The 27,109-nt window shown below is 42.0% G+C and overlaps 2 protein-coding genes across 4 annotated transcripts in view; one reads left to right on the plus strand and one right to left on the minus strand.

Moving 5' to 3' along the window:
- ZWILCH (zwilch kinetochore protein) overlaps positions 1-12,667 on the plus strand; it is a gene marked incomplete at both ends in the record, with an annotated part of 37,108 nt that extends 24,441 nt beyond the window's left edge. For all 3 annotated transcript variants that reach the window (XM_082853848.1, XM_082853847.1, XM_082853849.1), the window contains 4 exons: positions 4,005-4,141; positions 5,179-5,274; positions 9,322-9,434; positions 12,579-12,667. In XM_082853848.1, the coding sequence (XP_082709974.1) occupies positions 4,005-4,141; positions 5,179-5,274; positions 9,322-9,434; positions 12,579-12,667 (435 nt within the window). The remainder of the gene's footprint in view (positions 1-4,004; positions 4,142-5,178; positions 5,275-9,321; positions 9,435-12,578) is intronic.
- A 1,161-nt stretch (positions 12,668-13,828) lies between these two features.
- LCTL (lactase like) lies at positions 13,829-25,897 on the minus strand (the record flags this gene model as incomplete). Its single annotated transcript, XM_082852409.1, has 13 exons — positions 13,829-14,074; positions 15,763-15,826; positions 16,705-16,904; positions 17,078-17,204; positions 17,917-18,191; positions 21,393-21,554; positions 21,650-21,704; positions 23,083-23,178; positions 23,281-23,409; positions 24,062-24,171; positions 24,481-24,568; positions 25,169-25,332; positions 25,744-25,897. 13 exons carry the CDS (start codon positions 25,895-25,897, stop codon positions 13,959-13,961), a joined length of 1,740 nt encoding a protein of 579 aa, XP_082708535.1. The 3' UTR covers positions 13,829-13,958.
- Positions 25,898-27,109: the final 1,212 nt, after the last annotated feature.

The raw sequence follows: 27,109 nt of genomic DNA on the forward strand, positions 1-27,109 counted from the left end.
GATATATGTGGAACCTAGAAAAATGGTACAGATGAACCGGTTTGCAGGGCAGAAATTGAGACACAGATATAGGGAACAAACGTATGGACACCAAGGGGGGTAAGCGGCGGGGGGGTGTGTGTGATGAATTGGGAGATTGGGATTGACATGTATACACTGATGTGTATAAAATGGATGACTAATAAGAACCTGCTGTATAAAAAATAAATTTAAAAAAATGCTTCTGGGTTTCAGGGTCATGATTATGAACTTTTTTATTTTCCTAGTGTCTTGATTTAGAAAGTTAAGGAGATTAAAGAGCATCCATAAGGACCCTTGACATTTGTTGTAAGATTCTTTTAGAAAATGGATCTTCAAATGACATCTGGTCTCTTATAAAAATGCCAAGATAGGAAAACTCTAGCTTTATCTATTATGCAAAGTAAGACTCAGCTGGATTCTTTTGAGGTTAATTTTTGCTATTCAGAGTTTAAACATTTTTTAAGGGTGTATATTTTTAATGGAAACTTTTAATACATTTTTTTATACTTAGAAAAGTAATAACATTTTGAAAATTAGAATATAATGCAAATACACCCTTAATCTCAGCACTCAAATATGAGTACCCTCATTTTTATGAATTCCCCTCAAGTCATTTAATATGCCTGTTTTTTAAAATATGGTTTGACTCCAGACTTTTTTTTTTTTTTTTTTTGGCTGCATTGGGTCTTTGTTGCTGCGTGCGGGCTTTCTCTAGTTGTGGCGAGCAGGAGCTACAGTTCATTGCAGTGCGCGGGCTTCTCATTGCGGCGGCTTCTCTTGTTGCGGAGCACGGGCTCTAGGCGCATGGGCTTCAGTAGTTGTGGCTCACGGGCTTAGTTGCTCCCCAGCATGTAGGATCTTCCTGGACCAGGGCTTGAACCCGTGTCCCCTGCATTGGCAGGCGGATTCTTAACCACTGCGCCACCAGGGAAGCCCCCGACTCCAGACTTTTGACACAATAGCTCTTAAACTTTGAGAATCTCCTAGAAGGCTTGTTAAAATGCTAATTCCTGGGCCCCAGTGACTCAGTAGGTCTAGGGGCTCTGGAATATGTTTTTTTTTTTTGGCCGCATTGCACAGCTTGTGGGATCTCAGTTCCCCGACCAGGGATTGAACCCGGGCCGCGGCAGTGAAAGCCCAGAATCCTAAACACTAGGCCACCAGGGAACTCCCTGGAATATGTCATTTTAAACAAACCGTCTCCATCTCCAGATGATTCTGATGCAGGTGGTTTGCAGATATATTAGTTTTCTATTGCTGCCGTAACAAATTACCACACACTTAGCGTCTTAAAGCAACACACACAAATGTATTACTCTGTAGTTCTCTAGTTCGGAAGTCTAGTCTGGGTCTCACTAGGCTAAAATTAGGGTGTTGGCAGGCTGTGTTCCTGTCTGGAGCCTGCCTGTAGGGGAGGATCCATTTCCTGCTCATTTGAGTTATTAGCAGAATTCAATTCCTCATAATTATAGGACAGAGGTACCTTTTTCTTGCTGGCTATAAACTGAGGACTGTTCCCAGCTTCCAAGGTCCAACCCATACCTTGGCTCCTGGCCCCCTTCTTCCATCTCCAAAGGCAGCTATAGTGGGTCAAGTCCTTCTCGTGCTGTGTCTCTGCCTCCCTCATCCAGTTTTAAGGGTTCATATGATTCGATTGGGCTCACCTGCATAATCTAGGATACTTTCCCAATTTTAAGGTCAAATGACCGTATACATCTGCAACCTTAATTCCTTTTGCCATAAATGTAACATATTCACAGGTTCTGGGATTAGGACATGAACATCTTTTGAGGCTGGTTTTCTGCCTGTCACAGCAGGCCACACCTTGAGAAGCCCTCACTAGGCTGTACTGCCTCCAAGTAATCAGTAACATCAGGCTCTGTCACCTCTTCTCTGTGCAGGGTCTTGGGGACAGACCGAGGTAGACAGGCGGGGTTGTAGCACGGGCAGAGAGAAAGGGGAAAGGCAATCTGGATCTGTTCCTTTGTGGAAAAGACCTGGGTGGGCCACTTCCAGAGCTGTCAGGGGACCACAGGGAATATGGGTGGCAGGTGTGGAGAACGTTGTAATCTGTAGCCTGTGGTGAGTGGGGCTGCTTTGGTGTACTTCTCTGCCTGGGACCATGCCTATTTTCCTACTTGTGTTATTTTCACATTTTGGAATAACCTGTGTAAGACAATTAATATGTCCCTATTATTTTGGATTTAATTATAAATGATTTTGCATTAAATTAGTTTATCACATTTTGCGTAGCTTCCTTTAAATTGTAATTTAGGATTACCCATGGATCTCTCCTACTCCCTTGCCATTACCTCCACTCAATTAAAAGATGACCATAGGGCTTCCCTGGTGGCGCAGTGGTTGAGGGTCCACCTGCTGATGCAGGGGACGCGGGTTCGTGCCCCGGTCTGGGAAGATCCCACATGCCGCAGAGTGGCTGGGCCCGTGAGCCATGGCCGCTGAGCCTGCGCGTCCGGAGCCTATGCTCCGCAACGGGAGAGGCCGCAGCAGTGAGAGGCCCACATACCGCAAAAAAAAAAAAAAAAGATGACCATAACTTTTCGCTTACTGTATTAGTTTTCAGTCGCCACCTAACAAAATTTAGAAGCTTAAATGAACATAAATGGATTATCTCACAGTTTCCAGGAGTTGGAAGTTGGGCACATTTTACCTGTGTCCTCTGCTCAGGGTTTCACAAGGCTGAAATCAAGGTGTCATCTGGAGGCTTGATGAGGGAAAGATCCACTTTCAAGTTCCCTCGCTTATTGTTGGCAGAATTCATTTACTTGTGGCCCTTTGATGAAGGTCCCCATTTTCTTGCTAGCTGTTGGCCCAGTACTGGCCTCAGGTCCTAGAGGTTACTTGTGGGTTCTTACCATGTGGCCTTCTCCACAACGTGGCAGTTTGTTTCTTCAAAGCCAGCAGGAGAGCATCTCTAATGCTTCAAGAGCTCACTGACTAGGTCATAGTAATGAGCAGGCGATGCTCTCCCTTTTGATTAATTCAAAGTCAAGGGCTTCCCTGGTGGCGCAGTGGTTGAGAGTCTGCCTGCTGATGCAGGGGACACAGGTTCGTGCCCCGGTCCGGGAAGATCCCACATGCCGCGGAGCGGCTGGGCCCGTGAGCCATGGCCGCTGAGCCTGCGCATCCGGAGCCTGTGCTCCACAGTGGGAGAGGCCACAACAGTAAGAGGCCCGCGTACCGCAAAAATAAATAAATAGATAGATAGATAGATAGATAGATAGTTAGATAGATAGATAAATAAACAAACAAAGTCAATCAGTAACCTAATCATGGGAGTAACAACCCACCATATTTATAGATTCTGGCCTCGCTCAGGGAGAATGGATTATACAAGACATGTATTCCAGGGGGTGAGAATCTTGGGGGTCATTGTAGAATTCCACCCACTGTATTTACCATGGATTATTTCCTTAGGATTGGGTCTCAGAAATAGATCTGAGCATATTATGATGGCTTGACATAACATTGCCAACTTCCTTTTCCAAAACCTCATACCAGTTTACCAGTAATATATGTTAGTGGAAGCTTATCACTACACTTGCTTAATTTCTTGCTACTTCAGGTTTACTATCTATTTTTAGACATGAGTACTCCCATCAACCTAGCAAGTTTGTTGAAGTTAAGAATTATCTTGTGGATTTGCCATTCTTTCCATATGGAGGGTTTGATGGGTGGTACTAGCTACCTACTTGGACCTCCTTGGTGAAGCAGTTCTGTGATTTGCCTTTACCAGAGAATATGTATAATGGTTTGCTTAGAACATTCTCAGTGGAGACTTGGAGTTTAGTTTGAGGAATAGTATTGAAAGGAGGAAGGCTATCTAGCTGCCTACTGTCTTCTTTTTTCCCTCCCTATTAATCAGGCATCCACACTGAGGTTTAGTAGACACGGTTAATTCTTTCCAGAGATTCCTCTTGTTCTTTGACTCCCTATTTTCCTTGTCCTTTTTTTCATTCCAGGAATATTTCATTTCTCCATCAGTAGATACACAAGAGCAGGTTCATCGTGTTCAAAAACTCCACCATATTCTCGAAATAGTAGTCAGTTGCATGCTTTTCATTAAACCTCAACATGAACTCCTCTTTTCTTTAACACAGTAAGTGTTTCTGTTGTTTACTTACATAAAAATGTACTCTCTTCTGAAATAGTTGCAGCCAAAGTAACTGCCTTTTTTTTTACTATCAGTTAGGATAGAATCTGTGTACCCTGTCTTCACAGTAATAGAAAGGTTCTATCTAAGTCACTGCCATGAGAAGGAAAGGCTTTGGATTCAGGAGGAATCAGGTTGGACACTTGGATCTAGTACTTCCTTTCTAAGGAAGTTTCCTTTCACTACATCTTGTTTTTCATCTGTAAAAATGGTGTAATGTATATAAAGTACTTGACCCTTGAGGTGCTTAATAAATATTAGTTCCTTCTCTTTTCTTTATATCCTTATAAATTTGGGTCAAGCTAATCATTGCCAACCATCTATATGGTAACTGAATGGAATCAAATTTTATTATCAGATCTCTGTCAATAGTGTTGCTGAAATTTTAGAGAGTTTGTCAATCAGTTTGACTAAAAACAGTTTGGAATAATCCTTACACATGGATCGCTGGTGTCTTACATGTGTTTTTTGAGGCTTCAAACTGGAAATAAGTGAACCATCCAGTGGAAGAACTGGGTTTATTTTTCCCTGTGGAAGGAAATGTACCATTTCCTTTTCCAAAATTAGAATTTGACTTACTTGTAAAGGGAAAAGTTTGAAATTGTTACTGGATTTTTTTGGGTTTTGGTTTTTTTCCATTAAAGATCAGTAGTATATGTGAGTTAACTGTTTAATTCTCCATACTTGGAAAACAATGGAGACTATATCTTTGTCTCTCTTTTGCCTTTTTGTTTTTCTGATATCTCTTTCTTCCCAGTTACACCTCTACTTGAGCTCAACATAAATATATTTTATATTTATGAGAAATATGTCCACTATTAATTTTTTTAAAGTGAAATTTTCTTTCAAAAAAATTAATAACCTAAGTGTTGTTGGGATGGGGGTTTAATGTTTCCTTTATGAGCTTTAGACTAACAGAAAACCTTTATCTCCAAGTGGCATTTTTTTTGCAAAAGCAATTCTATTTTCTTTTTTTTTCTTAGATCCTGCATAAAATTTTATGAACAAAATCCTCTCGATGAGCAACACATTTTTCAGCTGCCAGTCAGACCAACTGCTATAAAAGACTTATATCAAAAGTAAGCAATTTAATAATTAAATTATATAAGTCCAGCCATGATTCTAGGCAATTTCAGTGTCTGCTCCATGGGGACCTCATGACCCAGTGTTGCTTCACCTCTGAAACCATAATCATCTGATTCCCATCCCCTGAACATAGTCTGATAGAGTCCTCCCTCTTCCTTCTCCCAGACCTGTGGTCTGTTCTCTTTAGACTGTTGGTCCTCTACTTTCATTTTTCTCTCAATTTGTAATTTCTTCACAGAACAGGGCAGAAACTTTAGCCAGAAGGGAAGTGACAGGTTGGGAAGAACACGATCGGGGTAATGACAGCGAAGTCAGAGGTATGGCTGTGGGAGTGAGAGAAGGATCTGGGATTGGGGATTGCGGAGGTATGGAGCTGAGGCTAAGACGATAGATCGGCCATCCATGCGGGACACCGAGGTTGCCTCAAATCATGGTCTCCACTGACTCTTCTCTCAGCATATAATAGACTTGAAATTTCTCTCACACTGAAGCCACTCCATTTATACCCTCCCTCTATATAGTTCCCTCTTAGCCAAACCTCATCACTCCCCTGAAATTGTTTAGCAGAAGTTGCCAGTGGCCTTCTAATTGGCAAATCCAGAGAACACTTTCCAGGAGAAGAGTGTTTTGGCTCCTTGTGTAATTAGCTAGCCCACTAATTCTTTCTCCTTCCGTAAGCACTTTTAAGGCTCTGTGGCATTTAATACTGTTGCTTTCTTGAACCCATCCCCTTCCTTTGTTTTCATGGCATAACATTCTGTCTTAATTTTAGCTCTACCTCTCTGGCCCACCTCCAAGACTGAGAATGGACCTCTTTTCAAATTCTTCTCCCTCTGCCTCATTCATATGTGAGTTTCCACCAGAACTCTACCCTCTGCCCTCTTTTCTTACTTCCTGTCTTCCCTGGGTGATTTCATTCACACCCCAATCTTCAATTCCTCTGGGCTAATGATAATTCATAACCCATATCTGCAGCTTCTCCTGAGCTTCACACCCATGTTTCTAGGTGTCTGTTAGACATGAATTCTCAACTTTAACGTCCTGTAGGTAGTTCAGACTCTAAATCCCAATTCTTCACTCCCCTTCCTAACACGTTTCCTCTTCCCATATGACCTCTCAAGTGGCCATCATTAATCTCCACCTAATGCCCAAAACAGAAACCTAGGACTTATCTTCCACTTATTGCTGTCACTTCCTTCCTCCTTGAAATGGTTTCCAAGTCCTGACCTCCTTGGAAGCTCTTGAATCTGTTCCTTTCTCTACATCTTCGCCATCTATTTCATATCTGCTCATCTCATACCTGGGCTGAGTGCAGTAAAATCGTTTTTTCCTAGCTCCTCTATCTGCCTCCATTAACTTCCTTCTCTGTGACCGCCAAAGTGATCTTTCTAAAATCAGATCCCATCATGACTTCCTTCTGTTTAAATGGCTCCCTTACCTTTAGGACAGTGTTCCATCACCTCAGTGTGGTCTGTGAGACCTTCTGTTCCCGGCCGCTGTGCCTTTCTGGTTCACGTGCCACCACGCCTTCCCACTCTCCTTTTGAGTCAGAGACCCTATGTTACTGCATTTCCTCAGACACCACACACACTTACCTGACAGTGCCTACGCCTGTGTCCTTCTTTCATCCTGGATCTTGTCCGCTTAACTAACTCCTCCTTCTAATTTCATTATAAGCTCAGCTCAAAGACCACAATATCTGAGGATTCTTTTCCAACTCTACAATCCCAGTCTGAGTTAAATTACCCCTCGTGTATTGTCCCCTCCCATGTCTGATATTTCTCTATTACAACATTTTTCAAAATTGAGTTGTTATTATTTATTTAATTTTTATTGAAATAAAGTTGATTTACCATATTGTATTAGTTTCAGGTATACAACAAAGTGATTCAGTTATACATACTATTTTTTTTTTCAGGTTCTTTTTCATTATAGGTTATTAACAAGATATTGAATATAGTTCCCTGTGCTATATAGTAAATCCTTGTTGTTTATCTCTTTTATATATAATGGTGTATATCTGTTAATCCCATACACCTAATTTATCCCTCCACACCCCTTTCTCCTTTGGTAACCATATAAGTTTGTTTTCTATGTCTGTGACTCTGTTTCGTAAATAAATTCATTTGTATTATTTTTTATATTCCACATTTAAGTGATATCATATAATATTTGCCTTTCTCTGTCTGACTTAATTCACTCAGTATGATAATCTCTAGGTCCATCCATGTTGCTGCAGATGGCATTATTTCATTCTTTTTTTTTGCACACGGAATGAATATTTTATTACTAGATTATAAAAATACAATACAATAATTTTAAAACAGAACTTAAAACACTGTACAAAGCTTTAATGTGACACAAATGGGAAAATTAAATAAATTAATTACACATTTATGTAAAGATGGCCTGTACAAAAGCACTCCATGTTTCTGCCAATACTCTATGTCCTTGTTTGCCTGAGCAAAAATGCATAAAGAGGGCTGCTTGGAGGGGAAAGAGGTACAATACAATACCTTTAGAGGTATTTGAAAGAGCCGTTTCTCATCACTCTTGATTTCACGAAGAGGAGAAGAAAGGGAGAAAACTACGGAATTGTTAAATTATTCTATTCTAACTTACTGGTCTTGCTCAACAGGAGAGAATACTTATGGTTTGTGGTTCCATCTGATTTAAGAGCTGACAATACTTCAAAACTTTCAAGATTTATATCTAATTCAAAAAGTAGGTGTTTCCCAACTCCCTGTTTTTTCCTAAAAGCTGTGAGCTTGTAAGTAAATGACCCAATGACATCAGCACTTGGTTATTTTAGGAAAGGAGTCACGAGGGGGACCAGGAACTGTGCATGAGAAGTGAGGGATCTCAAGCCTAGGTCATCTGTTGTTTTCTTTACTCAGTTCATCCAATCCAATTTCAGAGCCCCAAGTGGCACAGTGTTATATTTCCTTTAGCTTCCTATCTTTGTATCTCTGAATGCTTTTTACCTTAGTGAACTAATTTACCTAACTGGTGAATAGTTTAAAAAAAAAAAAATCCCAAGGGCTTTCCCTTCCCTGGGTTGATCCCTAAAATAAGTCACATTCAAGCTCTGGGAGGTTTGTTTATCCCTTGTGGATGAGAGAAGAACAGACAGACCGACCCCAGGTATGTCAAAGTACTATGCATGAATTTTTAAGGATTTAAACTGTATATTTTAAGGGGGAGAAAAGCAACATATGGTAAGGGTAGTCTATATAAAAATTTGGTTTACCCAGTGTTTTTAACTGGGTGAGTGAACACTTATGTACACAGTATGAAACAATGTTAAACTACTGAAAAGAGAGATAAAATTTCCTACTGTTATTGTGTAAAATTATGTCATCAGCAAATTCTGTAGTCACATGGGCTCAAAGTTCTGCCTCCCTGAATCCTATTCTCTAGGTCAAGGAATCCAGAACCCTGGCCCAGGGTATCTGAGAGATATGTCAGTATCATCTATCATCAGTGATACATACTGTGCCCATACTGTTATGGCTGAGTAGTATTCCATTGTGTGTGTGTGTGTGTGTGTATGTGTGTGTGTGTGTGTGTGTATGTGTATATATACACATATATATGTATATGTATGTATATGTATGTATATATATATATAGGCACACCACATCTTTATCCATTACCTGTCAATGGACATTTAGGTTGCTTCCATGTCTTGGCTATTGTAAATAGTGCTGCTGTGAACATTGGGGTGCATGTATCTTTTTGAATTAGAGTTTTCATCTTTTCTGTAAATATGCCCAGGAGTGGGATTGCTGGATCATATGGTAGTTCTATTTTTAGTATTTTTTAAGGAACCTCCATACTGTTTTCCATAGTGGCTGCACCAATTTGTTATCATTTACATTCTTGTTTCTCTCCCTCTTTTGACTGTGCTTCTTGAGGGTAGGAATGTGACCTCTCCACCTCTTCTTCCTCAGTGCTTACCACAGAAGGACTTCACTATGTGACTATAGAAAGAAGGAATTGGATTGGTTTTTTTTCTTTGCTTTTTTTTCTTTCCTTAGTGAGAAGCCACAGAAATGGAGAGTGGAAATAAACAGTGGTCAAAAGAAGGTGAAAACAGTTTGGCAACTGAGTGACAGCCCACCTGTAGATCATCTGAATTTTCACAGACCTGGTAGAGATGGTTTGTAGTCTATTCACGTAAATTATTCCAAAAGAAAATAAACTAAGTTTACTAGTAGAGATTATTATTAGAGCTCTTGCGTCTAGTTTTAAATAATTTTCCTGAACTCTAGGTATAAACCTATTTATTCTGGGGGAAAAAAAAAACATGAAAGAGTGCTTTTTCTCATTATCCTAGCTAGAGGAAATTTTATTAAAAGACACCAAGCAATAGGGACGTAGGTGTGAAAATAGGTTATAAAATGGAAATGCCAGCTCATACTTCACACTTTTCTGCACTGTTTAAAACAGTGATGATACTTCTGCTCTAGTACCTTCTCTGTGGTAGGAATAAGGGTTGAGATTTCTAGTATTGTATCAAAGATTATGTGTGTCAGAGAATGTTTTTTTGCCCCTGGTATAATTAGCTGACCCACCAGTTAATTATACCTCCTTCCATAAGTACCTATAAGACTGTTATCTTTATGCACATGGATTGTGTGGGGCTGTCATCTCTTACTTGTATAAGTCTTAAATGGCTGATTCAAATATTGCAAGGATTATCCAAAATAAAATCTGATAGTTTTAAGACAGAATTCAAGGGTATTTGAAAGCTGGGAATACAGATAGTCCTATTGTAGTGATTGATATTTTGCAAAATTATTTCCAGAAATTGTTTATTCTCCCCCCCGAGTATATTTTGATTCAGGCATAATGGGAACTTCTCTATTCATATGGCTGAACTGTAAAAGTCCTAAAGAAATCAAATGTTCCTGAGAACCATCAGTTAAGATCGTGCTATCTTTTCTAAGTGTGATATAAAAGCTGGAGCCTATAAAAGATTGAAAATGAACTGTATAAAAATAAAAAAATTTCTGCGTGGCAAAAAATACCAGAGGCGAAGCAACAAACAAATGATAAACTAGGAAAAGAAATTTGCAGCTCATGTTCAGAAAAGGGGCTACATTCTCTAGTATATAAAGCACTTTCAGATCTGTAAGAAAAGTATTAATAACTCAGTAGAAAAAATGGGCAAGTAATATGAACCGTTTACCAAAAAGGAAATTTAAATGTCATCTTAAAAGCAAAAGGTGATCAACCCCACCTATAATAAGAGGAATGCAAATTTATATTCTGTAGATACCATCTTTCACCTGTCAGATTAGCAGAGCTCAACATGTTTGGTGTCACAGTGCTGGCCGGGATTTGGGGGAACCTCACGCACTGCTGGATGGAGTGTAAAGTTGTATGCCTTTTGTGGAGGGTGATATTCACCAAAATTTTAAAGAATACATTCTTTGGACCACCAGTTCCATTAATAGGAATCTATTCCACATATATAACCAGACATGTGCAAAAAGGCCTGTGGACCAGATCACTAATTGCAGTATTGTTTACAGTAGCAAAACCATGGGCCTGGGCATAGAAAAACCTCTGAAAGGAGACAACTAAAGCTCAACCCTGAGGTGTGGAATGATGAGGGCAGGGGTGGGTCTCAGCTTTGATCATTAGAAGCATCTGGGGAGCCTTTAAAGTCCTAATACCCAGACCAAGTGGATCAGAATCGCTGGAGGTAGAGCCTGGACATCAGAATTTTTAAAGTTCTCCAAGTGATTTCATTGTGCAACGAAGGTTGAAGACCACCAGTTTAAACATTTTATTTTATCTATATTTGTTGTTTCAGGTTTTTTTTCTTAAAGACATGTGTGTTATGATTTTAAAAGTCTAAAAGACATGAATAAATGTGATACATTTTTCAAAAATGCCATTTTAAAATAAATTTTATTACATTAAGATTAAACCTGTTAGGAGATTAATACAAGATTAAACACCTTTTCCAATGATGCTGAATAAGTGAAGTATACGGAACTATCTTCTAGAGACTTTTTTGTTTTTTTAGAGTCTTTCTAATGCAGGTTGCTTCAAAAAAGAATGAAAGTTATTTTGAATGTTAGAGTTAAAGCTATTTGCTAATGTATTGGTCCAGTGACTCTTTTTATGAAAATAAGGAATTTTTATGAAATCATATATTTACGTGCTTGGAAACACACTCACACTCCATTTTGACTTGAACTTCATAACCTCTTCTACCCATTATGTATTCTTGATGTGTTTGTCTAGAAATTATTCAGTGACCTTTGGCCCAAACCAAGACCCACTGTTAAAGGAGGACTTCATTTGTAAAAGTCATAGATTATTCAAACAAAGCCTCAGTTGTAGATATTAAAGTCCAATAATCATTTATTTTTGGCCAAAGATCATAGGCATTTACAAAATTAGACTTTCTATTTCATTGGACTGAGCACTTAGGTCAAATACTAGCTTTTCAAGATACCTAACGGTATGATGCTCTTGAGTAAAACAGTTGACATCAAAAGCAGGAAGACTGAAGAGAGAAAAGTGTACTTTTAGCTGCCCTGGGAAAAGAGAATAATGACTTGGAGTTAATGGGGGAGAAAAACAGTGTCCAGTAGAGTGCTGCTCACCCAGTGGGTGCTCGGCAAATGATTGCTGGTAATGGTGGGAATATGGAAACCAAAATGTTGACCCACAAGGAAGTGGACATGATCTCATCTAAATGTTAATTGTATCATTTGATTTTGAAATACAACAATCTTCAGGAGAAAAAAATGGATGTGTCTAGCCCTAAGACTATAAATCCTAAGTAGAAAATGTTTTCTGAAATATATATTACAATTGGAAGAAGACAGTTATATTTAAATGTAGTGGAGGAGGCATTAAAAAATAAAGCAGTAGCTTACCAAATTAAAAATATATAATTTTTTTTGCGGGGGGGGGGGGGGGCTGCACTGTGCAGCCTGTGGAATTTTAGTTCCCTGGACCAGGGATCCAACCTGGGCCCCCAGCAGTTGAAGTGTGGAGTCCTAACCCCTGGACTGCTGGGGAATTCCCCCCGAATATATAATTTTTAAAAATCTACTTTAGTTTGTTTAGTCATATTTTCAATGCATCAAGAGGGTTGACTATTAAAAGGAATTGTCATTGCTGATTTTTGTCTAACAAGTTCTTTTAAAGTAGAAGACACATCATTCAGACTACCTCTTGATTGTTGTAAAATTCAGCAGTAACTTAGCAGAAAAACAGTTCAATGAATTGTTGATGAATTCAATTCTGATCTCTCTCTCTCTGGTTATAGATTTTTCTGAATTAACATTAAACGGTAGCCTGGAAGAAAGGATATCCTTTACTAACATGGTTACCTGCAGCCAGGTGCATTTCAAGTGAAGTGTGCTGATGGGGCCCTCTGTAAGGTGGTATGTTCACTTTTTGTTCTCTGCAAATACTTTATAATGTCTTAAATACCTTACTTTTTTCTTTTTTTCTTTCTACAACATAAATGCTGATTTAATACATTTGGGATATGGATTATTAGTAATCACATAAAAGGCTTACCAGCTGTTACTGAGCAGTGCAAATCTTTAATTTCCTTTCTACCTTCTGTAGTCAACTGACAATTTAATCCTAAAACCGGAGAAATGAAAAAAAAATTTTTGAGTGGTAATGTCTTTGCATTTGAAATCTGTATATATAGTAGAAGGAGAGTTTGGTCTCAAAACCATTGATGGAAGAGAAAAACCCTAAACAGGCATGCCAATTTGACATTGAAAGCAAAGTTTTGTTAAAAACAGTTGTAACCAGCCCAATTGTAGGACTAAGTCCCAGATGTAAATACCCTTTTTAAAATGTTTAACTTGAGGTAGTATTAACCAAAAGAATTAATGGAATAGCCTTTTCTACGATCTTACTGTTTTTGTGTTTCACAAACAACATTAAGTAGAATCAGATAATGGATAAAATGCCTAACATCATTCTTTCTCTTAAGCCGTGTTTTTCACCCAAATAGATGGATATTAATTTTAGCATTTTAGCATAGTTAAGAATAAAATGGACTTAGAAAAAACAGAATATTTAGTTACAGAGAAGATATATAAATTAAATAATATATAATATTTCTTTGAGGTATTTCATTGAGTAAAGGATATTTAGCATAAGAAAATTTCTCTTAGAAAAATATATATGCTCATTTACTTGGTACCCACCTAATGCTTTTTCATGGTTGCCTGATAGGATTTACAGTCTGAAAGGACTGTTATATCTAAAGGATTGATTTTGTCCGTCATGTGTAGGGCAGTGCTAATGTGGCAATCATTTCTACATTAAAATAATATTTCCAGACAGATTTTAAAATGAGATAAGTTACAAAACAGTTTGTGCACTGTGATCCCTTTTTGCAAAATGAAAATCAATGCATAATATACAGCAAAATATTAACATTGACTTTGAGAGGGGTGAGATTACAGGTGATTTTTATTTCATTTACGCTTATTTTTATTTTCTAATTCTTCAATCCCAGCTCAAGCCAAAAAAAGAGAGAGAGAGGTGGTGGGAAGGTAATTATCACAGAACCTGAAAACAGATGTATGTAAACCTTTGAAGGAGCAAAAGGAGGAAGATCCTGAAGAAGATCCCGAAGGTTCTCTGTGAAAGATGCAGCTACAAAATGGATGACCCTGTCTCAGCTCAGGCTCCTCAGCAGAAGCATCAGGAGAACTGCAGCGATTAGTATACAGAGAGTGCAGACTGTAGGTACCATGATCTCCGTCATGATCTGCATGTAACTTAGAAAAGGCTCTGCGGAGGGGGAGAGAGCAACATGGCAGATGAGAATGTGGTCATTTTGGCGAATGCAGCTTCATCCTGAAAGCTTCAGTTGTCTGGATAAACTTGGAAAATGGCATCATCACACTTGTTAATTATTCTCATTTGCTATAAAAGAGAACCTGGTAAATTAAATGTTATAAAAAAATTAGGTGAGGGCTTTGTAAGATATTTCAGAAAATTTGGATTAAGAATGCTTAAATTTGGTTCTTCCATAGGTACTGTAATAAAGTCTAAATGTATGTCAATGCTAGTGCTTACTCAGAATATTAGCAGCCATATTCTTCAGTTTCTATAATTCTCTTTGGGGGGATTTAGGAAAGAAAATTCCTTGGAAAACATTTGCATCCTTTCAAAAATGTTTATTGTATATCTTAAGAGGTGTAGGAATTTCTGAATTGAAAATTTTCATGGTCATTCTTAACACAGCTAAACAGTCTTTAAGAGTTAAATGATAAGCATATTTCAAGTGCATTAACGTTGTAGTGGACATTTACGAAATACCTGCTTTTAAGTTTTGTGCCAGGCACCCTTGGTTACCGAGATAAATAAGGCACAGGCCCAATTCTCATGGAGCTCATGGGCTCAACAGTAAATTCTACATCATGTCTCTACATTAAGTTTATTTTAGTTTAATGGAATATACATCTTTAATATTTGCCTGATTATTTAGATGAGGCGGGAGGGGACAGTGGTATATTGGCCTGTAAAAATAGTTGAATTGGTAGGATTTGGTCTAGCATTTTCCACCTCTGATACCACATGGAAGATGAATTCATTAAAACAGGAAGTGTATTTCTCTGGTTGCCCTTATATAGAGAGAAAGACAAAATTCAAAGAAACAAATGATATGCGTTAGCATTTCTTGATGCATGGTTACATCCTGGTTATTCTACATCTCTGATCCTTTTAGATCCTGTTGCATTAGAAATGCCTTCTGTGAGAGCAGGGACCTTGTTGTTTATTGCTATGTCCCCAGGGCTTAAAACACCCTTGAGTCAATAGTGACTGCTTCATAATTACTTGCTGAATGAGTGAATATAATATCTAGAGTGTTTGATTTTTCTTCATTCCATTTGGTATAATGGTTGAATTTCTCCCTCCTTCCAACAAAGCCCACTATAACACAATAGTAGATTTATAAATTTACAGTATGATTCAGAATCGAACTAGAGTAGATAAATTTATAAATAGTAGATTTATAAATTTACAGTATGATTCAGAATCAAACTAGAGTAGATATTTCTTTTTCATGGTAGATTTTTTTTTTTTTTTTTTTTTTTTGGGTACATGGGCCTCTCACTGTTGTGGCCTCTCCCGTTGCGGAACACAGGCTCTGGACGCGCAGGCTCAGCAGCCATGGCTCACGGGTGCAGCCACTCCGCAGCATGTGGGATCTTCCTGGACCGGGGCACGAACCCATGTCCCCTGCATCGGCAGGCGGACTCTCAATCACTGCGCCACCAGGGAAGCCCATGGTAGATTTTTAAAACATATTTTAAGTGCTGATAGAAATTTGACATTGCTTCAAAGTAAAGGAAAGTCCATTTCTAATCATGTGATTTTGGAAGATTGACTTAAGGTGGGTCCACATTTTGAGATTTTGGTAATACCATTACATACGTAATTACATGGTTTAATTATCAAAGAATTAAACTCACCTGCAGCAAGCATCTGGTTGTTGATAGAGCAAGTTTCCAAGGCTTTGAGGTACCAGCTTTCCACCTAATAAAAACCCACTTGATAAGTTGTCTTAAACTAGTTTTTTGCTGTTTGAAATCATGTTTGGAATAATATGGGGTAAGAAATATATTTTTTTAATCTGCTCGTAGTTTAAATCAGTTAATAGTTATTGAATGCCTATGTGCATCATTGTGAGGGAGCCAAAGAACAGTTTTTATTCTTGAGCTTATAATCTAGCTATCTTTTTCTAATAATGTAATTACTGTCTTTTCTAGTAATGCAAAACTAGTGAATACCTGATAGTTATCAGTCACTGCTTCTATTTATAGTCCCACTAGGCTCACTCTAAAGAATGTGGATAAACAAATGAGTTTTTTTTTTAATTAAGGCACTCTAAATTACAACTTATATTCCCTGCCATTAGGTGCAGCAGCATACAGAATAGAGAGCTGATAGAAAAATTTGTAGGTTATTGAAAATGGGAGGTTTTAAAGGATTTTTTTAATTATTACTTTTAATCTCATTTTGGAACCAGTGCATTTGTATCACTGTACAATTTGGTGGGAAAAGAAGTGAAGATTATACGGTCATTATATATTCAATTTACTTAACTTTTCATGTATGTTGAAGAATAGGTAGTATTTGTTTGCATTAAGATACAACATTTAGGATAACATTTAAATCACAGTTTCTGTTGACTGTCATAACCTAAAGTAAACAGGACTCCTGCATAACCCTAGTCTGCCCTTAATGCTCTGTGTGCTAGGATTGCATTTTACAGTGTCCTTACCCCATTCTAAGGAAACAAGCAGAGAGGTGGTGAAAGGGAAAGAAACAATGCGCCCACTTGCCAAACTCTACACCCCAGCTACCTAGCTCTTCTAAAATCCAGAATGAGTAACACTGATAATTATTCCTACCTCTTGAGGATTGGGAAACCCATTGGCAGTGATAATCTTCTTGTAATATTCAACTGAAGCCTTTGGATAGCGCGGCCTATTTTTCTTGTTGAAATCAACATAGTAGAATCCATATCTATCTGAGTATCCTCTCTCCCATTCAAACTTATCCAACAGAGACCAGGAAGTATACCCTTTTATATTAGCACCATCTTTGATAGCTGCAAAGACATTCCATTTTTAATATATTTCATTTTCTTGGAAAAATAGTATTGCGAAGATAATCTTAAATGTTTTCATCTATGAGATTTAGAAACACATTTTAGTCAATCGTGTATTATCAGATTTTGCCCAAGTTAAATAGAAAGATATGTGAAGACCGTTTGTATCTCACCTTTTAGCATTTCATTTGTGTATCCTTTAAGGTATTGAATTCTCCACTCATCACATAATTGGGTACAGTGTAGTTTTTGAGATGCTCCATTTTCTGTCACATATATGGGTGGATTGCCGTATTGAGTCTGAAAAGAATCATGGGAACACATATTGAAGGCTGCCATATTCTAATTGGGTGTGTTTAGCGTTTAGTAGATGCCACTTAACATGTTTATTTAGAGATGAGTGTAGGCAGGAGGCAAGTTCATATAGAAGAATATATTTCTTGACAAAGCATCATTTTAGAGAAAATATGCTTCAGGTCTTGTTCTTTCCCACATATTCCAGTACAGGTGAGAAGAGCAGCAAAATAACTAAATATGAGATAAGAATTTTAAAGTTTTATATATAAATATGTATATTATATATATACATATATAGTCATATGAAATATGTGCATATTATATTACATGAATATAATTTATATAATGTATAACAACCATGTATATGATCTATATATATGATTATTCATAGTAGGCATTCATCATTTTTTTTTTTTTTGGCCATGCTGTGCAGCATGCAGGATCTTACTTCCCTAACCAGGGATCAAACCGTGCCCCTTGCAATGGAAGCACCGAGTCTTAACCACTGGACCACTAGAGAAGTCCACATTAGTCTTTCTTGTTGTTTTCTTTCTTTCTTTCTTTTTTAGTCTTTCTTTAAGGCCTATATCGAGTAGCTTCTGAAGTATAAGTAACTGGGTTTTTAAATTAACTTTAAAATGTAGGCACCTGAGCTTATACTATAAGAACATGAATTCAGGTAAAAAAATGTCCTTTAGCTTAATGTAATAATCACCTGAGCAAAGTTGAGAAGCCTCCTAAATCCCCATGGCACAGAATGTAGCCATTTAGACCCCAGATCAGGCCAGTTTGGGTCAACCAGTTCAACTAGGTCACGATCGTTCTGGTAGCTGGGCCCCTGGCGAGAGGGGTAGTTCCTTTCTGTGATGTACCGAGTCGTAAAATGACCTAATCCCAAGAAATCAGATGTGCCTTTAATGTAGCTCTTTTCCTGGAGTGAGAACACCGGTAACCTCGACATATCCAGGCCTTGCTCTGCACTCTTTCTTGCTAATGAGAGAAGAAAATAGAATTTAACCAAGTTTTATTTTCTCACAATCATTCTCTTGTCATGTACCATGATGATACTGGCATGTTGACATGAAAGCTGTTATCCAGATCCTGGGCTTTGGAATTCATCTGTGTGGAAATTATGACCTTAGCCTTTCAAACTGGAATTTTGACATTTGAATGCTAGCCAAAAATTTTTAAGTTTATGTTGCTTAAAAGTAATATTTTTACAGATTACTCAGTAACGTGTGTGGACAATTGTGTAGCTATCTGGAAAAAAGAACTAGGTTATTCCTTACATCAAAAATTGGTAATTTTGCTTGCCTCTGGGAAGGGAACTGGAGGAGGCCAGTGGTAGCGTGGGGAGAGACACGGTCACGTTCAGGCCTTGTAGTGTAAGCTAACGTCACCTCTGTGTTGGGCAATGTCCTATCTTTCAAAATTGTAAAAGTGTGTGTCCTTTCACCGACCAATTCTAAATCTGCTTATCCTACACTTTACTCATGTAAAAGGATGTATGTACAAGGATCTTCATTACAGATTGAGTAGCAAAAGATTAGAAGCAACCTGAAGGTCTGTCAGGAGAGACTGGTTAAAAACATGATGGGATATCCATCAGTACCACATTATGCAGCCATGAGAATGAATGAGGCAGTGCTTCATACACGACAAGGACGAGTGCCAAGACGGATGCTCAAGTGAAACAAAGATGCAGAGTGTTGCATACATACAGTACATGCAAGTATATACACATACCGAGCAGCAGTGTTCTTGTGCACACGTGCACAATGCATCTCTGGAAGTGTACTTCCTTCTGGGGAGGATAGGAGCAGTGGGTGGGGGAGGGAAGGAAGCTTAACTTTTTTCACTTTTTTGTACTTCAAAACATGTGAAACATGTCCTTGTATAATCTATGCAAAAAAAGTTTTAAATCAATGTATAAAGAGAAGTAACATTTTTATGAGTTGATCTAAAATGTAGCCATAAAAATGTTTCCAAACAGACTGCTGGCTTAGATTAAATGAGTGAAAAGATTGCATTATTAAATTCCTTTAAATTATTAGCATGTTATTACTTTCAGTTACATGTAGTAACTTGAGAAAAACCACAGGAATTGTCACTGTAGTGTCTACTACAATAGCCACTCAGCATATGTGGCTACTGGAATATGGCTAATGTGACTGCAGCTTCAACTCAGTCACACTGAAGGAATGAATTTTTAATTTTGTTTAATTTGAATTTGAATACACAAATGGCTACAGACTGTCATATTGAACAGCACAGATAGGGGACATGCAGAACATTTCCATGATCACCAAAAGTTCTATTGGACAGCACTCATCTAGAATTACCTTTCTTCATATATTTATTGTGAATGAAGGGCTGCTTCTGAGATGCCTGGAAGTAATTTGTGAATGAGATTTCAGGCAGAATGCTTTCACTACTAAAGAAAATATTAATTGTCTTATTTGTCAGTAATACTTAATAATGCTGAAACAAAAGAAAAAGAAAAGAAAAAGAAAAAACTACTTAAAGGATCCTTCTTTCCACATTGTATAAGGGAAAAATTGAGCCCTGTTCCCACTTGAATTATCATAGAGTTGGAGTTGGTGGGGTCTGGGATTATTGGCTTTAAGCCCAAGAATTGTTCTATGATAGGTAATCAATTTGGCTTTTTAGTACAATCTTGCAGCGCCTGCAGTGGCCTCTGAGGGTCCCAAGAGAGCAAACAGCATGTGAATGATGGGGTGTGTCTGCAGGAATGTTCCATATGGGCATTGTCCCATTGTGAGGGCTTTTTCCTTACGCATCTTGAGGAAATCATTCTCAAGATTTTGAGTGTATGTGTACAGAACATGTCACAGAACTGGTTATTGTCAAAAGATTTTTAGAGATTATTTTGTCTAATCCCTTCATTTTTAGGTGATAAGACTGAGACAGGACGAGGTGAAGCACCTCGCTCAGAATCACTCACTGGTTAGTGGCAGAGTTGGAATTAGAACTTGCTGTCTCCTATTCCAGACAAGTCTTGATAAATGGTGCTTTAGAAAGGGAAATTTTTGAAATGTTGAAACATCCTTAGTCAAACATCTAAAATAGCCTTGATGTATGAGATATAGCCTACTTCACTGTCATCCTTGTCTTTTTTAGGGAGGTGTGGGCTGATACCTCTAAATCACAGTTACATGTTTAGATTCCTAGAGCCAGACACTGCTGGTTGCCTACCCAATAGACCCATGCCTGTCTTCTTCCGTGCCCTCTTTTCTCATCCCCTTCCAAAGGGCCACATCCTTTCTGGGAGCCTTGACCCCTCCCCAGGCTCTGAGGCTCTCTAGCCCTGGTGGTCTAGGGCACCTTGGGGCATTTTGACAATTCTGTCCCTTGAGGCACAGCGGGAAGTCAGCTGGGAGTAGATGCTGTTTCCTGGGAAGATTTTCCTTGTTCTTAAAAACAGGTATGATAGTACTATTCCCTTTTCTTCTGCCTCAGGGTGTTGATGTGTAAAGGTGATGCCTGGAGCTGCTACAGCCATCTTGTGGCCTTGGGGAGTGGCTGATGAGCTAGCCAAAAGTGCCAGAGTGGAAAGATGGAATGAGTCTGGGTTCTCAAAGACAACCCTGAGGGCTGGATTAATTAGCTGGGGATTATCCTTTTCTGGATTTCAGGTGAGATGATAAATCTCCTACTTTTCAAGCCATTTTATTTGGAGTTTTCTGTTGTGTGGCAGTTAAAAGCATCGAAATTAACACAGCCTTGTGAGCTCTGTCTTTATTCTCTGACACTGTGGAAACTAGAGCTTGGAAAGTATTTCTCAAGTGGCAGAAAGAACCAGCAATAGGACTGACTCCACCCATGACCGTGTCTTTGACTTCTCACTCCTACTTCACTACAGTTGGATGGAGTGGAGTGGGGAGGAGACAGGAGAACAGAACACAAAAGAGAGCAGCCTAGAGAATTGCTAAGTTTTTTCCCCTGGATTCTGAAATTCTCAATTTCCAGGTCTAGGAATTTGTTTGGATGTCCCCCACCCTCCCAGTTTGAATAACCAGTTCTAAATTCTTTGGGAGCTGGCTTATCCCTCGAGTGCCTCACCCAAACCAACCCAGTGTGTTCTTCTATCCCCCTGCCTTTTGGTCATTTCACTTGAGCTCAATACCGTTGCTGTGGTATCTGGAGTCTTAAAAACGTGACGTGGCTCACCGATATGGTCCTTCATGACTTGTGGGTAGTCACCGGCGTAAATGGGGTTGGCAAACCAGCCCAGGCAGAACTGTAGGTATCTCTCGGCAGCCTCTATGTCCTTGGGGTTACTAATGTCCACAGGTTCCCCCCAGTCGCAGTTTAATGAAATCCCCACCAGACCTTATAAGAAGAGAGAGAAAAGGGGGTGGCACGCAGAGTGACATCGCTCCTCTGGTCACCCGTCTGTTCTCAGCGCACATGGTGGTGGGGCTCACCTTGCTGCTTGCTGCGCCATGTGTTGTTGTAGGAGTGCCAGGCTTGGGCATGGGCCTGGAAGAGAAAGGAGCCCATCGGAGATGCCTGCCTCATTCGTTTCTCTCCTCCCTTTCAACCCAGGGTGGCCTTTCTCTCCTTCCTAACTCTAGAGATCATTTTAAGTCCTGTGCTTTTCATGAGTCCAGCCTTGATTAGCCTAATCCATAGTCTCCCTTCCTCTGACCTCCATTTTCTTTGTGCTGTGGAGGAAACTTGCTCTAAATCTGGCATAAACACATAAGCCACTACTCTGTGTTATTTATTGTTTCTAAGATTTTTGCTAACGTGTCTTGTTTCATTCCTGGTTGTCCTCTGTAGTAACTAGGCAGTACTTTCAGCACAGGTGCTCAGGAAGTTAGGAAAATATAATACCAAGCATCTGGAACAGTCTTGAGGAATAGAATCCAAAATGTGCCAACCTGCCTTCTCTCCATGTTCCTCCCAGGGACCCACTGATATATTCAGAGCCCTGCCCTTTAAATAGTCACAGTTTAAGAAATCCTAAGCCAAATAGGGAAAGATGAGAAAGTTCTCTTGCTGACATGAATTTGAGGGTCTGGTATGTCCCCAGTGATCCCCTGCCTGCCCACCTGATCAGATTGTCCACCTTCTGTTGAGAGTCCATTGGGGCCATCATGCCTCGCACCCCTGTTCCCCAGTCATCATCACCTGGACCCTCATATATGTCCTGGAATGTGACCAACCCCCCCGCTGCTTCTCAAGCCTTTCCAATAGCCTTGTAATTCGCCCGTCGTTATCTCCTCTCAATGTCGCCCTCAATTTCTGCCCTAACTGAGCCTGACTGCCCCTAAAGACCGCAGCCACGGCAGCTCTTTCCAGCAGACGCCATTTTTTCCCCTCACACCCCACACACCTTAGGAGAGTGCCTGTCTTGCTCTTTGTTGCTGCTTCCAAACGACTTCTCTTTCCTCCTTCAAAAACTCCAGGTCCTCTGAAGTCCATGCTATCAGACAAGCACTCCTAACCCCTTCCTGCTGCTGTCATTCACCAACCTCCAGTTACTTCTGCTCGGTCACTGAAGATGTTAGCCCCTAGCTCACTGTCATCCCCCCACTTCCTCCTGTCACTGTTCCTCACAGAAGAGTTTAGACCTGTAGGTGACAAGTTTTCACATGCATGTGCTCCAGCCCCTTGGCTAGATTGCAAGCGCTATAGGGAGCAGTCACGCTGTCATCTGGGCAGCAGTGTCCAGCAGAGTCCTGGATGGCAGGACACTACCTCATAGATCCTCATGGAAGGGAAGGGGACCATGTTAAGGTGAGGTGGCAGACGACTGGGCTCAGACTCGGGGCCCTGGGGTGGGCTCAGCTGTCACTGGGACTCACCCTTCCACCTTGAACCCAGCCTTCACTCCCGGAAGGACCCACTTCACCTTAATGACGTGATGTGCCGCCTTGTATAGGCCCGTGCCATGGAGCTTCAGTCCAGGTGCGTGGTGGCCCGTCTCGTAGCCTTTTTCTGCCATTGTCTGCAGGGATGGCAAGTGGGGACCACAGGACCCGTGAGAAATGACAGGGTACACTCCTGCTTGCAAAGTGGGTTTTCCCACCTGGAGGGGGGCCTTGCTTACCCGAGGGTCACTGAAAGTGACCCAGTGCTTCACCCGGTCCCCAAAGGCCTCGAAGCATAGGCTGGCGTAATCACTGAAGTAGTTGGCCGTGCTCACGTTCTGCCACCCGCCATAGTTGACCTGGAGCAGCTGCAAACAGAGGGGTGGAGAGAGAAGCAGGTGCCCCACCCTCTAAAGCATGGGTAGTACTCCATCTTCTCCCCATCACCTCCCTGAAGCCAATGTCTTGTCCTCTGACCTCCCACCACCCTGTGTCACAGAGAGATACATAAGCGGCTCCTCTGCCAGCTGGGCCGTGATACCACAGAGCCTTGTTGAACGAATGAAAAAAACTGCTTGAATAGTGATGTCTAACTGTGAGGTTCTTAAGCATGTTGAGGCTTTATGGAAATCGCTTGGGAGGGGGCACTCATATATGAGCACATACAGTTCTAACAACCTGGGGGAGAAAAGGCTAAACAAACTTGCTCATTATTCCATCAACTCTTACTTAAAAGATGCTTCTTTCTTTATAGTCTGAGTTGTCGTTTCCAGGCCAAATGTTTTGGAAAAACATCAAAACCTGCGCTTACCACTTATTACAAACATCAGTTAAACCAGTGGGACCTCCCCGCCGTGGGTAAGTTGGGAGATTTCTTCTTCACTCCCTGCCATCTTCCTGTCCCGAGCCAGAGCCCAGACCCCAGGCTTTGCCTCCACCTTGGCAACCCCAAGTGCCCAGATCAGGCTCCCTCCTGCTGAGCTGAGCTCCCCTTGGGCCTCTGAGCCTGCGCAGCCTCACCTGTGGGAGATCCCAGTGGTGCAGGGTCACGATGGGGGTGATGTTGCTGTTCAGAAGGGCGTCAATGAAGTCACTGTAGAATTGGATTCCCTTCTTGTTCACCCCGTCAGCTGAAGGCGAAATAAAAGGGGGGACTTGATGAGAAAGGACCTTGGCCTTGACCTTCTGAAGTGCACTATTCCTGGGCCCTGGAGCTTTCTGTAGGCCTGAAGGCGCCCTCAGCCCACCAGCACTCGGGTCTCAGATGGTGGAATAGCTACTGCTGGGAGCCCAGCTACCTGCAGAACCCGTGAGAGCTGCTGCTGGGGAAACTGTGCTCATGGGCCGTTCTCGCCGCCCAGGACTCTCTGGTGTCCCCACAAAGCCAGCACGGCCAAAAGGGGCCACTCCTGGGCTGGGGCAGTGTGGCCTTAGCTCACCTCGCACACCCGTGGGCAGGAGCCGGGGCCAGGACAGGGAGAACCGGTAGTGGCTGACGTGCAGCTCCCTCAGCAGAGCGACGTCCTCCTGTGCAGACAGAGGTGGGTACAGGGCAGGGTCAGCCGGACCCCACTAAGGCCCCTCCTGTACATACTCTTCATCTACGCAACAGGCGTGACGCCACCTGCCCCCGCTTACGCCTGGGGCTATGCCAGGAGTCAAGTAAAATGCAGGATATGAGGATGCTTTGAGAAGTCCATCAGGGTGATGGATCCCCAATCCAGAGAGGAAAGTGGGTGCTGAGCAAAGGGACAGAGGATGAGCTGGTCCCGCTCTTCCCACAGGGGGCCCATTCCCATGCAGGGACCAGCGGTTCAGGCTACTGTGGCCTGTAGGCCCTGGGGTCATGGCCTCAGCCCTTCAGCTGCCCATCGCTTAGACTAAGGCACTGGCTCAGGTGGGGCCCAACTTTCCTTTCCTCCTTCATCCACATTCCCACATCCTGGCACTCCCTCCCCAAGCCCCAGTCACCACCGACCCCTCCCCGCTCGGCTGCACTGGGATTGGGGATGTTTAGCAGAGCACTTGGTTGACATTGTCACTCGGGTTCCCCCAATATGTCTGTCACCTCCCAACTCTCCCTAGGTGATGCTCAATCATACACACACACGCACACCCATCACTCACCTGGACCTTGTAGTAGCCGTTACAGGCCACGTCTGCAGTCTCCTCCCCAAGCACATTCCCTTTCCTACTGTGCGTGAAGGTGTCCCAGATGCTGGGCCCTTTCCCGTCCTGGTCCCAGGCACCCTCAGTCTGGAAGGCAGAACTGCCCACGCCCCAGGTGAAGCCTGCAAATGGAGACCCCAAGCTGGGCTCTGAGTCCCCTCCCACTCCCCACCCAGTACTGGGACCCTGGGCTGTGCCTCCCAGGCCACAAGGCAAGCCCCCTCCCCAGCAGCCTGCCCTGTCTCCCTAGGAGTGGGAGCATGTGTGGTAGGGTGGGGGGAGGGGGGGAGACACAATACGTTAAAAGCATTTATCTGCACCATTTTAGCTCTGATTTGCATTTACTATCTATACAGTAACTTTAAAAAAATTCTGTTAGGAACTTCTTTTATTTCAGAACAACTACATGGAGTTGTTTTCCCCATCCTACCTGTAAGGAAGCTGAAACACCAAACTCCTTGACAAGTCAGCCAAGGTAGGCAATCTGACAGACAAATGGACAGACGGACAGACCAACGGAGGAGTGGACATACCAAGTGGGAAGGTTCCATAGTAGAAGGAGCCCTCTTCTAGGGATTCCTTCCTGGTGGCCCCCAGCCTGGACACCAGCAGTAGCACCCACCAAAGAGTGACAGCCCTCACTGGCTTCATGGCTCCCGGCTCTCCCCCATACCTGAAAAAGCACATCTGACAGGTGTAGGCCCATGCAGCCAGGGCTTGGGGGGAAGATCCTGGCTTTGGGGAAAAAGGAGGGGAGGAGGTGGGACGGGGTGGAGGCGCTTTATCTAGAGAAGCGTTGGTTCTTCTGGGGTCAGCTAGTCCCTGGCTTTGCTGGGACCCACCAGCACAGGCTGAGGCTGTTCTCCAGATAAGATTCCCAAGTTAAACACTAAGGAGGACAAAGACCAGGCATGGGGAACTCTGGGTCTGATAGGCAACGCTTCAAACCACCCCTGTCCCTATCTTATGGGGGAGACCCAGCCTATACCCTGTGATGGCCTCAGTCTGATGGGGAAACCACTCTGCCTTAGGGACGCTCCAGTCTGATGGGGCTGGCAGGACAACCCACAGAGCCCCTGCAGCACCCCACCTACACACTGTGGCCTATGCAAAGAGACAGACCCCTCCCCAAGCCGGGGGTCATGAGCAGGGTCACCATCCCAGGGTCTTCTGTCCTAAGGGTCAGGGCAATTCCCTTTCCCTGGGCTCCCCTCTCTGATGCCAGCCTAGCCAGCTTACCCAGGATTGTCCTCGGTCCCAGACACCCCCAGAGTAGCAGCTGGTGGCCAGAGCACTGTCAGACTGACCCCCTCAGGGCCTGTGCGCCCACCCCAAGAGCAGAGCCTCAGCCCAGCGAAGGCTCTGGTTGGGGGCGTGACCAGTGGCCTAACCCCCCTACAAAGAGCTTCAATAGCCCCAATTCAGTGGGGAGGGCAGGAATGCTGAGCTGGCCAGCGGGGCCTGAGTCAGCAGCCAGGAAGCTTGGCCCTGGGCCCGGGGCATCCAGTCAGCCCCCTCCCAGGGTAGAGGAGCAGTGACCCAGTCCCCTGGTCCCTTCTGGGCCCAGTGTGCTGCCTTCAGCCCATCTCAGCCTATGAAACTCCAGGTGGTGGCTGGGCGGGGAGTAGTGTGTGTGGGCATCTGTCTCAGTGTCCACCCCTTCCTGCTGCCAGAGAAAGTTCACTGTGGAAGGTAAATTTGGTTCTCCCACATCACCCTCCTCTCTTTGGATCCCTCATTCATTCCTTTACTGACTCACTCATTGAATCACGACTGTCTGGGGAATTCCCTGGCAGTCCAGTGGTTAGGACTCGGCGCTTTCACTGCTGTGGGCCTGGGTCAATAGAGCCCTGGTCCAGAAGCTAATATCCCACAAGCCTCCCCGTATGGCCAAAAAAA

This window comes from Leucopleurus acutus (assembly GCF_964270905.1).
Source record: "Leucopleurus acutus genome assembly, chromosome: 1".
Taxonomy (NCBI): domain Eukaryota; kingdom Metazoa; phylum Chordata; class Mammalia; order Artiodactyla; family Delphinidae; genus Leucopleurus; species Leucopleurus acutus.